This window comes from Cyprinodon variegatus, unplaced genomic scaffold, assembly GCF_000732505.1.
Source record: "Cyprinodon variegatus isolate N-32 unplaced genomic scaffold, C_variegatus-1.0 Scaffold28, whole genome shotgun sequence".
Taxonomy (NCBI): domain Eukaryota; kingdom Metazoa; phylum Chordata; class Actinopteri; order Cyprinodontiformes; family Cyprinodontidae; genus Cyprinodon; species Cyprinodon variegatus.
The window spans coordinates 2,010,409-2,022,863 of record NW_015150481.1 but is presented as its reverse complement, the minus strand read 5'-3'; the positions used below and the strand labels follow the sequence as shown (position 1 = coordinate 2,022,863).

At 38.1% G+C, this 12,455-nt stretch overlaps 1 protein-coding gene across 4 annotated transcripts in view; it reads right to left on the bottom strand.

Annotated features, from left to right (window-relative positions):
• Window positions 1-12,455, bottom strand: part of celsr1 (cadherin, EGF LAG seven-pass G-type receptor 1) — a 97,481-nt gene that overhangs the window by 44,613 nt on the left and 40,413 nt on the right. For all 4 annotated transcript variants that reach the window (XM_015397527.1, XM_015397543.1, XM_015397535.1 and 1 more), the window contains exons 2-5: window positions 8,328-8,683; window positions 7,959-8,247; window positions 4,497-4,719; window positions 373-488 (exon numbers count right to left, since the gene is read on the bottom strand). In XM_015397527.1, the coding sequence (XP_015253013.1) occupies window positions 373-488; window positions 4,497-4,719; window positions 7,959-8,247; window positions 8,328-8,683 (984 nt within the window). The remainder of the gene's footprint in view (window positions 1-372; window positions 489-4,496; window positions 4,720-7,958; window positions 8,248-8,327; window positions 8,684-12,455) is intronic.

The window sequence follows — 12,455 nt, the reverse complement described above, 5'->3', positions numbered from 1 at the left end:
CTTGGCTCGTCTCCCAAACCGGCTTCAACCCAACATAATCATATTAGAGTGGATGCCTCCCTCCACGGTGCCATGGGAAAGCAGCTCGAATGTGAAAACAACAGTTGCCAGTACAAAGAACGTGTGTTTGATCTGCTAGTCAACAGTTACCGACATTAACAATGACTCTGGGCGTATGTCTGACTGCATTTCAATGAGAGCTTAGCTTCTCTTCTTCTCGCTCTAAACTACACACGTTAAGTTAAAATAAACCACACAATGTGAACATTTATTTATGAGAGTCCCTTTAGATTATCAGCATTCATGGATGAATTAATGTGGCAGAAAAAACACATAAACAGTCAGAAAGATACATAATAAAAAAAACCTAACCTCCGGAAAAGGTAAGCTGAATCTGTTCCTTAATGATCTCCAGGGCGATAAAGTCGTGTTTCTCGTTGAACCTGCCATTGTAGAGGAGCAGAGCATTTCTTTCTCTGGTAGCAAACCTGCAGGAAGAGGAATTATAGATGTTTGACTGCAAAAAATTTGATTTAGAATTTGCAACGATGCATCAAGGATATATCCCTGACCATAATCAGGCGACATTAACTTGACCAGTCAATTGCAAACTCTAGCCTTTGTGAGATGTGTTAGATGTTGGAAGGGGCACAACTTTATGAGGCAAAATTTTCAGATATTTGGCCTCTTTTTCCTTGTGTACTTTTGCAGTTTTGTCTAAAATGTGCCATCCGCTTATACCTTTAATCAGAACGTCTTATTAAATTGGGACATGCCCAAAATAATGCTCCTTAGGAGCTTATTTGATGTAATGGAAAACGGCTTTTAAAATGTTGACAAGCTTTTGGAAATCAAAAGTTAGAGTATCTTAGACTTAGAGAATAAACACCTTTAGGCTGCTTCTGACAGTAATTCCAAAAGGCTAGATAAACTAATTACAAATATAGGGTTCTAAGAACCGGTTAAAATGTCAACTCCAACATTTTTAGGTGCTTTTAATTAGTAAAATGCATCTTTCTAGCTGGAGGGTATAACCTTTCCAATAAGCATTTAGGATCTTTCTATTTTGGAAATGCAACAATTGGAAATGATCCAAACTTGATCCTATCTTAGATATAATAATAATATAAACATAACATTTTGCTGACTCATAAATAGACCTACATGTGTTACTTGCGGGACACAAGCTAATATCTCAAGTGTATTCATGCAATAATACTATAAAAACTTTGACCCAATGTTGTAGAAATCCTCTGTCCAAGGCCTCAGTAGCTCTACAAAGTACAGAGGGTGCAGAGAGGTTTATGCAAAATCAAGAGAATTGATTCATATCTCTTCCTATGGCTGATGAAAGAATGTACACAAGGAAAAGTAGCACAACTTTATTATATTTTAACTCAAGTGAGAGTAAAAAGGTATTTGGTGAAAAATCTACTCAACTTCTAAGTGACTGATCATTACAGCTTATATATAAAATGTTATGTTATGTCTAAATTCTGGTATTTTAAAGAGTATAATAAAATATTTCAAACAAACAAGTAAGGTAATTAACAAAAAAACTATTGCAGGCAGAAAATAATACTTTTCCAAGTTAATTTTCTTTATAACATAAAAGGTATAAACCCAATTCCCCCATTGACACTATTTACTCCTTACTGTATCGTAAATCAATCTCTAAATGTCATGGTAGATTCTTTAAGCTTAAGTAAATATTAAGTATGTGTCTTTTTTGTGGAGCACTTTTTTTTTTTTTAAACAAGCTTGTTCATTATTCAGTGATGTTAATAAAAGTGCTTTTCAGTTTTAGTTGATTAAATATATTAATCAAGTAAACCTAAAAACCTATGGTGCAATCTAACTTTTGTCAAAAAGTTATTGTAATTGAGTAAATGGGACGATCCACCTCTGGATCTTTGATCTTTGAGGATTTCAGCTGCTTTACTTATAAGATAAGATCTTATGATCTCCAGCTTAAGTTTCCTGAGTTATTATCTAAAATCTCTTTCCAAGTCAAACAGAACAGGGTTGAAATGCTGAGGATGTTGATTTCTGTTTTTTTTTTAAAAAGAGCAAGTAGCTCCTGAGAAAAGTCGCTCTTGCCAAGTGAAATATGTAAAGGATGTGCAACTCTTGATGAAATAATTTCCTCGCCTTAAAAGTTTCACCAGCTCTCCCCTCTTGGGCACTTGTGTGTTTTGGGTGGGTAGAGAATTTAGATGCGTTGATGCATATTAGGAGTGGAAGGTGAGGGCAGCAAAGTCAGACAACAGATGCCAGTGAGGCCAGGAGGGCAGGAAGTCAGGATGGCTGCAGTCAAACACTGATAAGGAAGACATCACACAGTCTTTCCTGTTTTCACCGCGCTGTACATTTTCCCTCGCCCTCATGCTGTCGATGAATTCAAAAATATTAGTCTCACCTTTATTATCAGGGCCAATAAAACTCAAAGTTTTGGTTCACCTCTTGCAAATGTACTTTTACTGTGAGAGAATAAAGGAACTCGTCCAACCGGGGTTGTTTTTCCTCCAGCAATTTCAGGTTTAAAGAGAGTGTGAGAAACAAACCTCATTAAATTCAGATACGGTTTGTTCTAACACAATGGGTGAGTGTGCAGGTCTAGACCTGCCCGAGCTATATTTTAGAACTCAGTTTCCTTTATATCACCATTTAGAACAGACGGCCCTTTTTAATGGATATAAAGGAAATTTCAATTGTAAAAACACCAAAAAATGTACATTATATCCTTTTTAATAGCACATAGAGGGGCTAAAAAGCATATGAAGTTAACTAGCAAACAACATATGTTAAGCAACCTGTATTTCTAGCTAAATACTGTTAAATCTAGCATTAAGTTATCTTCTTTATATTAAGCTATAGGTGTTATTGTTGTAATAAATTCCAAACAACAAAAATGACTCCTAGTGTTAGGTTATAAACACTTGGTTATCTAATTCAACAACAGTTATTAAGCTACACCCGTTAGAGAACTAATTCCCTTCCCTGTGAAACCAATCCAGAAATAATATATTTTATTACTTTCATTAAGGTATTTAGACAAGATAAAAATGTTCTGGTCCAGGGGCCATTTTTGTTCTTGGAGTGTAATTCCAGAATTAAGAAGTAGCCTGCTTTCCATTTTACAACAGGTCCCCTTTGGCAAAATCTATTAGTTTGCATAATATTTCAATGGAGATTTAGTAATAGACTTAATTTGCCTTTTTTATATGTCTGGCTTTCGGTAGGAACAATAATACACACCAGAGATGCCAGCAACTTTAAAGCCGGGCGTACACTGTGCGATTTTTTTCAGTCGTTGCACGCAGCTGCTGCTCACACTGTACGACTAAACCCTGCGGTTAGTCGTACAGTGTGAGTTCACAGCTTACGATTAATGCTCGGCCCGACTCTCTCATGCTATCTACCTGCTCACACTGTGAAACTAAAAACCACGTTGGATTTGGCTCCGCAGTGAAATGGCACTACTCTGACTCGTCTATCCGGAAGCCAAATAAATAGAAGGGGAATACTAAGCTCACTAGAGTAAAACGCGCTGTTGTTGGCAATTTCAGAATCAGAATCAGAATCAGAATCAGAATCGGGTTTATTGCCATTGTTAGTGAAGGAGTTCACAACTAGGAATTTTTTCATGGTACAATCGTGCAACATGAAACATATATGAAATAGTAAATAAAATTATAAAAATCTCTAAAAACACTGGGGTATAAGGCATGCAAAAAAATATACTAATATATACACTTAGGATAAAAATATGGATAAATAAAAAAAAAATAAATAAAAATAAAAAAAATTTGTGCAATTTTGTGCTGAAAGCTCTAAAAAGAAAAGGTGATGACGTATTTAAAAAAAAGACATGGATGAGCAAACGTGGCTACCACGGTTGGTCAATTTTACCAGAACTGCATTTCACTCATTGCATCCCTGCCACGCTGCTGTGTTTACAGAAGAATCCTTGTTTGCGCATGCGCACTGAGCGATTTGCCCACGACGGTCTTGATTCCTGATCAGGAGGTGGTCGTGAGAGGCTGATCGCCCCTTGTAACCCCCTGTACACTACACGACTCACGATCAGGCTGAAAGTCGGCCCAATCGAAAGATTGTCACACGACAGGAAAATCGCCTCGAAAATCGCACAGTGTACGCTGGGCTTAACAGGAATAAGTGTGCTAAGACATAACTAGTTACGGAACAAGCAAGGTCCGTTTTTATCCATTTGAACAGAGTAGGGTTTGAAAATGACAAATAGGCTTCAATTCTTTTTGTGCATCTTTCTTGGCTGCCTTTGTTTGTTGTCTTTTAGATGACTTATTGTTTGTAATACTGTAGATTCATATGTTGTGTCATCCAACGGCCTTACGTATATACTTTCTTCTTAAGCTGCAAACAATAAAACAATAAAAAGCAGCTCCTGGAAGAAAATATTCATTAACTCTCAACAAAATAGCATAAAAAGAGAAAGAAAGGCAAAAAGTACATACATGAAGGACACGGTGAAGTGGAACCTTTGCCGGAGACCCCTGAATGTTACGAACGACTGCCCGGGGAAGCTGCGGGTGGTCATTTCACAGTAAGGCTTCTCAAACTCTCCTGGAGGACACTCGCACATAAACCCTCCAGCGAGTCGGTTGATGCATTTCCCACCATTCTTGCAAACACCGGGAACACAGCGGTCTGAAGAGGCATTCAACTCACAATGCTCGCCTAAAAGGAGAAGCAGAAAGAGTCCAATTAATTACTACTGATATATCGCTTGTGTGAGCTCATCTAAGCAACACAATGGGGATGATTGATGACCATGATGTCTCATTGACTCATCCTTACTTTGTCCTTTCTGAAAGCATGCTGTGAACCCTTAACTAAAATCCAGACTTAATGTAATTAGTTTTGACTTTAACTTAAAAAAAAGCATTTGATTTATTGCCTGCTGTGGCACCTTACAAAGGAATAGGCTACACTGCTGCACTGTTTAATCCACCATCTGAAAATCAAGAGCATAGTACAACAACAAACCAACAAAGAGATTGCCATCCACATATCTGGAGATAGCAAAGTCTCAAGCACAGCTTCATCAACTAAGAGGTATATTTAAAGATATGCCTACAACACTTAAGCAGATCTGTCAAATTTGCTTGATTTTAAACTGTTTCGTAATGGAGAATTGGCATCTCTAGGGGCCTGTTCACATTGAGACAAAAAAAAAACATAATTTCAAAAGTGAATATAGTAAAGGAAATCACTCTAAACAACCTAAGAAGCAACATGAAGAAGTTTCTTTTTCTCATCTAAAAATTTTGTATTCACCTCTCCAGCTTTACTTTCCAGATCAATTACTTGATGTTATCGATGCAGATAAAAGTATGAAAATTAACATATTTTATGACATGATTTAATTCTGTGAAATTCCTCTGTTAATGGCCGTACCAATGTAGCTTAGCTCAAGATCGGCTAAGTGAGCCTAGCTTCCTGGCTCTGATAATTTAAATTCTTGACAGAAAATCCTCTCTGCTTCAGATGCTCCTGTCTCCTATGTGGTGTGTCCACCTGCCATCCAGACATGATCTCGCCATCCAATGCGCATACAGACCCCTCCAACATTACAGCTTGGAACCAGCTAATGGCCCTTCTCTCCTCAACATAATCCGTTTTTCCTAGGGTGGAATTATAAGGATCTATTTCCCTGTAATGTAGGAAACCCAAGGAGAACAGATCAACTCCCACCCCTGCTGTCATCAGGCCCATAATGGTCCCTGATGGCCCGGACTACCCAGAGTTTAACTGTGACCTTCAAAGAAGGGACCCTGAGATGTAGGAAAAGGAAATATGGTGGATGAGTGGACAAGATGACATAGGAGAAGGAAGCCAAAAGTCCTGGGAGTGACAAAGGTAGGTATAATCAGGTAATTATATCAGATATGAGGACAAGAAAGGGGGCAAAGGAAGAAGATGAGGCATGGGTACTATGAGAGGGCCCCAGTGCTCTATTAGAGAGCGACAGTGGAGCAGAGAAAATCAGGTATCGAATGTACAAGAGGGAAGTATGGGAGGAAGATCACTGACATCAGGAAGTATTTGGCAAAGAGTTTCAAAAGGAACAATGAACTTTTCCAAGTCTTCCCACAACTCCTGCCACATGAAGCCGGGTTAGCAGAAGTCCAAGCAACCAAATCAAGAATGGTCAGGAAGCTGAAACTTAAACACAACCTATACTAAAGTTTTTTTTTAATAATACACTAGCAAACGAATGTTTAACAGATACAATTTTATTTTGTCTTTTTTAAAGCCTATGTAGGGAATTATTAAGGCCAACAAAGCAATTAATAAACATTTTTTTATCTATGTTGAGAAATTACATGGCATGAAAATGACAAAAGTGCAAAGGAAACGCCCAAGCAATGATATTTCTAACACTCTAATAATCTTATGCTAAGTTTTCCAGACACTCTATCTTTGTCCATAAAGATTTACAATTTTCATTGTGCCAAATGTTTGGAGTGAGTCCACCATTGACTCCCTGACCAACTTTCTGATTACCTGAATTTGAAATAATTTGATCACTTGGGATGCCTTCATAGAGTCTGTAAAGATAATTTAACTGCCATCTCTGAATGATCAGGCAACCATTAGACATAAAAAGAAATGTGCCTAAATCTTATTCCCTTCTTCCTAATGCAAAAGCCTGACACAATACAAGTATTCATTAGTAGCAGGCCACATTTGTAAAGGTAAGAGGATTTAATTTTTTGCTCCATTTCTTTACACTTGAACATTACAAACGTTTTTAGAAACACTAAACTACTACTAATTAAGCCTAAATTCAATTCATTCTTTTGGACTGTTTTTCAAAATAAGTGTTTCTATGCTTTATGTAAGATAAAGTTAGGGCACAAGTGGACTTTATTAGATAATTGCACCTGTCTGAATAATGCATGCCCACTTTTAAGACTTCATTGAATCAAAGCTATTGCACATGTAGAGGCAAAATTGTTTTCCTGGTCTTACTATGAATAAAAGCTCCAGCCCAGTCATATTGGTGGGAGAGCATCTGGGTACATCTGCTTTAAAGTATAACCACAGACTCTCAATTTGAATTCAGATAGGAATTGGTTGGACCACTCTGATTCAAGAATATGCTATGATCTGTGTAACTGGCTGTTGTCATGCCAAAGATTTGTACTCTTACTTTGGGATGTATTGCCCTTCGACAGGTTCTCATAGAGGATTTATTCAGCTTCCCACCACATGATGCTGGCAACATCATGACATGACAACTTCCCCATGGAGATGGTGTGACAAAATGCCAATAAAAAATATATATCTTTGCAAACACTGCATTTCTGTTTTACACATCTAAAAACAATGGTGTTCAAAGCAGGAAAACTACTAATCTATAAGCTATAGAGAACTGGAATGAACTAACATGCTAACAAGTTATGCTTTTCAAATTAAAAGCTGTCATTATATCAGCAGATATATTGTGATTAAAATTGAGTTAAACTAAGAGTCTGTGTTGTGTTTTAAAACTTCATTTGTGAAAACACATTGTACAATGCAAATATTTTTAAGGCTTTAGAAATTTTGTTTAAACATTCTGTGAAATGTTGACATATTGATTAGTTTGACAAGCATGTTAAAATGTTGATGCTTTTACTTTTGAAAGAAAAGAAAAGGCTTGATTTTAAAATTCGTAAAATTCTATCAAACATAGATCCCATAGTAAAAAACATAAAAATGACATAAGTAACTGCTATTTAACACTAGATGTGAGTTCCTCTACTGTCTGTGCAAGTTTAAAAAAACTTGTTTAGAGGTCAAACACCTTTCAACATTAGCCCCATGAAGTAGACAAAGCAGTTTGGCAGCTTTTCCGTAGACAGAAGAGAAATACTTTGAGAAGGGAAAAAAAGAAAAGAAAAAGTTATTAAATTTGAAACTTGGCCTACCTGTGAAGTCTTCCAGGCACTCGCAGGTGTACCCCCCTTCACGACTGCGGCACGTTCCGTTGTTCTTGCATGGCCCAGAGTAGCAAAGGTCGATCTCAGTCTCGCAGTAGTCCCCGGTGAAACCAACAGGACAGCGGCACCGGAGCCCATTGATGGGGTGGATGGGTCGAAAAAGAACCGTGTTGGAGGCGATAAATGGCGGCGAGCTGTCGAATTTTAGCACCGAGACACACTTCATGTAGTTCTCACAGGGCTCCCGGAGGCAGATGTTATCATCAAATGGCAACACCTGGAGAGACAGTTGCCATTTGAGTTAGACCAACATAACACACCTCTTTATTTCACATCTAGCTTTCATTTGTAGGCTACCTCCTGAGAGGATATGAGTCTCAGCAGCGTTCTGTTCAGGTAGATCTGCTCTTGGAGCTCCTCAGAGGGGAAGAATGTTCCTCTACCCGAGGCGCTTCCTGGTTGCAGTGCTGAAAAGGTAACGTTTAGGATGGAGCCCTGCACATCGGTGTCATTTTGGATGTTGAAGACAAACACGGCCTCCCGTTTAGTGGACAGCACTGCCGCCACCCCTTCAAGGAAGCGGCTGAGGAGGGGAGACAGAAAGCGCTCCTGCGACATATTCTCCAGACGCACTGTGATGCTGTTGGTGAGCATATCGTCAGTGATTATGATGACGCGCAGCGTGCAAATGGCAACAACTTGATGGAGGCCGTCTGGAAGAAAGAGACATCAGGTTAGATGAAGAAGAAAAACTTTGACTTTAGTATGAAGCTTGTCATAATACAGGGTTTTTCCAATACTAGGGCATGGGTTAATCAACATAACAAGGGGAAGGAATGGTATTGTTTTATATAGAAGCATATCTCCCTTAAAATATTGAATCATCCTTTAATTGGTAGTTAATTATTGATATTTAGATCTAATACTAAACATTAGTGTCTGGTACCAGTATAGCTGAATTTACAGCCCCTATATATCCTAGTCACAGTCCAGACCTGACTCTACTGTCTGCCTGACCACAGAGCTTTTCTGCTGTATATTTTAACATGGTATTATTTGTGAACACATTGTTTTTATGCACTGGGAGGGACCAGCAATGGCTAAATCATGAGGATAAGAAGAAAACCAAAGTATCATCTGAAAGAAGTATATTGTGGATTGCAAAAATCTTCTGTTTGCAAAATCTAGAAAATTTATTTTCATAGACAACTGTTCATAATATGTCTTGGGAAAGCATTTATTTTTTAACGACCACTGTAGTCACAAATAGAGAGCATAATCTCCAATATACAAGTTATCCATGATAGTTCAGTATTTAGCTAAACAGTCATGGTTTTTAAAAAAGCTCACATTTTCCAAATATTTAGGTCAAGGTTTTTCCTTGGCTGAAAGGGGCCTGTTGTACAGCACAAATGCCCTTCCCTTACCTATTGCTGTGTACTTCCTGTAAACAAACTGTATTGATAAACAAAGTAAAAATCAATAAGGTATTTTTAAGTGTTATGCTGGTGCTCTTCATTAGATAAATCCATATTAATTGAAACATACGCCTCTTTTTCATTTCTAGTTGGTTTTTTTTAATACTGCTATTCTATTGTTTGCCCTTTCCAAGGATAAAAAGATTATCCGGTATGCCAGCAAAAGCACTATACCAGAAATTACCGGTAGTTAAAAGTATACTCTTATCCAAAAAGAATAAATCAACTACTAACTAGGCTGATTTAGATCAAACACAAAGTTTAAATTACTATTGTTTTGTTTTTTTCATCTTTTTTTTTTTTCATTTTATGCATCGATTCTGTTTTAAAAGGATAAAAACCTAGAAACAAACAATATTAAAAGACAGACTTAAACAAGTTTTGGAAAATTTTATCATTAAATTCAAATATGTGGTTAAATATAAGAAATTGCTAAAAAAAATTAAGCTATAAGTTACCACCACTAGAGAGGAGCAAAGAAAAATGTGAAGAAATAAAACATTTGTAGATCAAAAACTTGAACTTTCTTTGCAGCTTTTAAACTTTGCTTTACACTACAATCACAATCTAATTTAGAGCTCTGGTGCCTATGGAAGGAGCAGGAGGGCTTTACATTGGAGCGAATACAGTCTGGGTGAAATACGGCTTAGGACAGGTGGTGAGGCCAGTTGAAACACATGGAAGCAAGGTAATACTATTGAAGCTACCCTGACGGATGGGTCACATTGCAGCACCAAACGAGCAGAGGAGTGAGTCTTTACATATGTGTATGTGTGCATGTGGTCGTGGTTCGGCTTTAAGGGTTAAAGGGTCATTGCTGATGTTCAACCACAGGTGCTCTGTCACTATTACAAATCAGATCATTCCTCAAAACAAGCATTCTGTAAAGGCAGAGTGTGGACAGGGTACTCAATCAGCATCAGCTCACAGCTAGTCCATCTAAAAATCAACTAATTTATCTTAGACAAACAACTCTCATCAGCAAAAAAAAGGAAAGCCAGTTACTAACATGTATGCAAGAAAGAAATCACTCAACAGCACAACAAAATTATCTAATGGTTGTAACAGATTGCTGTTGTAAGGTAGTAGCATCTAGGTGCTCATTCAACACAAAGTGCTGACAGACAGAGTCCTCCACACCTGTCTCTACCCAAAGCGCCTGGGACCACAACGTTATCCCACTTGCCGCCAGAGATCCATCACCTGGCTCTCTTTAAGACACACATCCTGCGTGGAGACCATTACAATGACTGTATACACAGTCATGATTTAGGAAATAACAGTCCGCCTTGATGGCTTGAGGTTCCACACACATAGGGGCACCTACCTGCTAAGTGCAAAGTCAAACATTAGACCAGCATCGCCATGTGCTGCAGAACAAAATACCATCTGGCACAATGTTTTAAAAGTGGGTCCAACTGCATGTAACTACAAAGCTCTGTGCCGGAATCCCCTATTCTTTAATTTATATTTATACTCCTCTGCAATGAAGCACTCAGACTACCAGTGTCCTTTAAGCAATGGTACAAATTTCCATGCAAAGGGTGTGTGTGGGGGGAGTCGGCATTATTGAGGCGCAATGATTATAGCCCTGGAAGAAGGTAAGCCACTAAAGTAGTGTGGGAACATCACTGAATAGCAGATCCATGATGAAGGTGCTATAAAGAAGATATTCAGGAGGTAATATATTGTCTTTCTACACTATTCTGAACTACACTATTTATAGAAGCCCACCAGCTGCTAGTGTGGAATCACACACGTATGGAGAGGATGGGTTGGACACTGGAAAGGGTGTGGCAGGGACATTTGCCAGGGTAAACAGTGATCTGTACGCCTTAAAATGCCATTATCTTATGAACACAGATTCCATCCAGCAACATTTGTGGGAAAAGGTTGTAAACCCCCCTCAACAAAAAAATCCAACGTCTTCTTATCTCAACTGATAAAAATTTAATTGGCACTTCCCTTACAATGAGTTGGTTCTTCCACCAAACAAGCTCCAGTTCCAAACCAAGCACCTGTCTAAGCCTAGCTACCGTTTACAATGGCCAAACTGGGCCCTCTTTTATCAAATCATTCCACCACAAAGACTAATTTCTATTGACATAGATCACCTCTAAAAACCCTAAAATCATCTTAGTCTTTCATTAGTCAACATTTACAGATATGTTACTACCTTACTTAGCATCACAGCAGTATGCTCACTATTAGAAATCTCAACAAGATTAACACCGATCCTGGCCTTTTGCTTCATGAACAAAGGTACTGTTGAGTAACAAAGATTTTATGTCTTGGCTGCCATTCCTTTAATTAGAACACAACTCAATGTTCTACTGGATTTTGCACCATATTTATTTATTCTGCACTGCACTGAACCTTTCCATATAAATGCCTTTTGCACCATGACTTCAAACTGGTTTTACTTTTCTCCAACACTGTTTACATTCTGATCACTGCTGCACTTTATAAATGGTAATGTTCATTTCCCTGTTCACTTTTAAAAGCTCTATGCATTAAAAATTTGTTTTGAATGCACTTTGTGTATACAAGATGATAACAAAGTATGTCTAAGTCTACCTAGAGACGCAAAATGTTGTTTTGCTTAACCTTTCTTTACCCTGCCAAGAACAGACCAAGATCTCATCTGGTAACTAAAGCCAGATCTGACCGGTTACTACCCAGTCTGATCTAGTGACACTCTTCAGTGTGGATGCATATACTTGTAAAGAAGCCTCAAATTTAGCTTCTGTCAGTTAGTCAGGTGTTAAAAGATTAGGTCAAAGGAAGCTTTAAAAGGCTGGCGTGATTATACCTCTGCATGTCATCATGGCTGCAAGTAGATATGGTATATTCCCTATGCTTTTTATTTTCTTTCTTTCTTTTTTTTAACATTTTCTATATATTTTTTTTTTTTGCTCCAGGCATATCCCACCGGGAGGAGGCCCAGGGGGAGACCCAGGACACGTTGGAGGGACTATGTTTCTTGGCTGGCCTGGGAGCGCCTTGG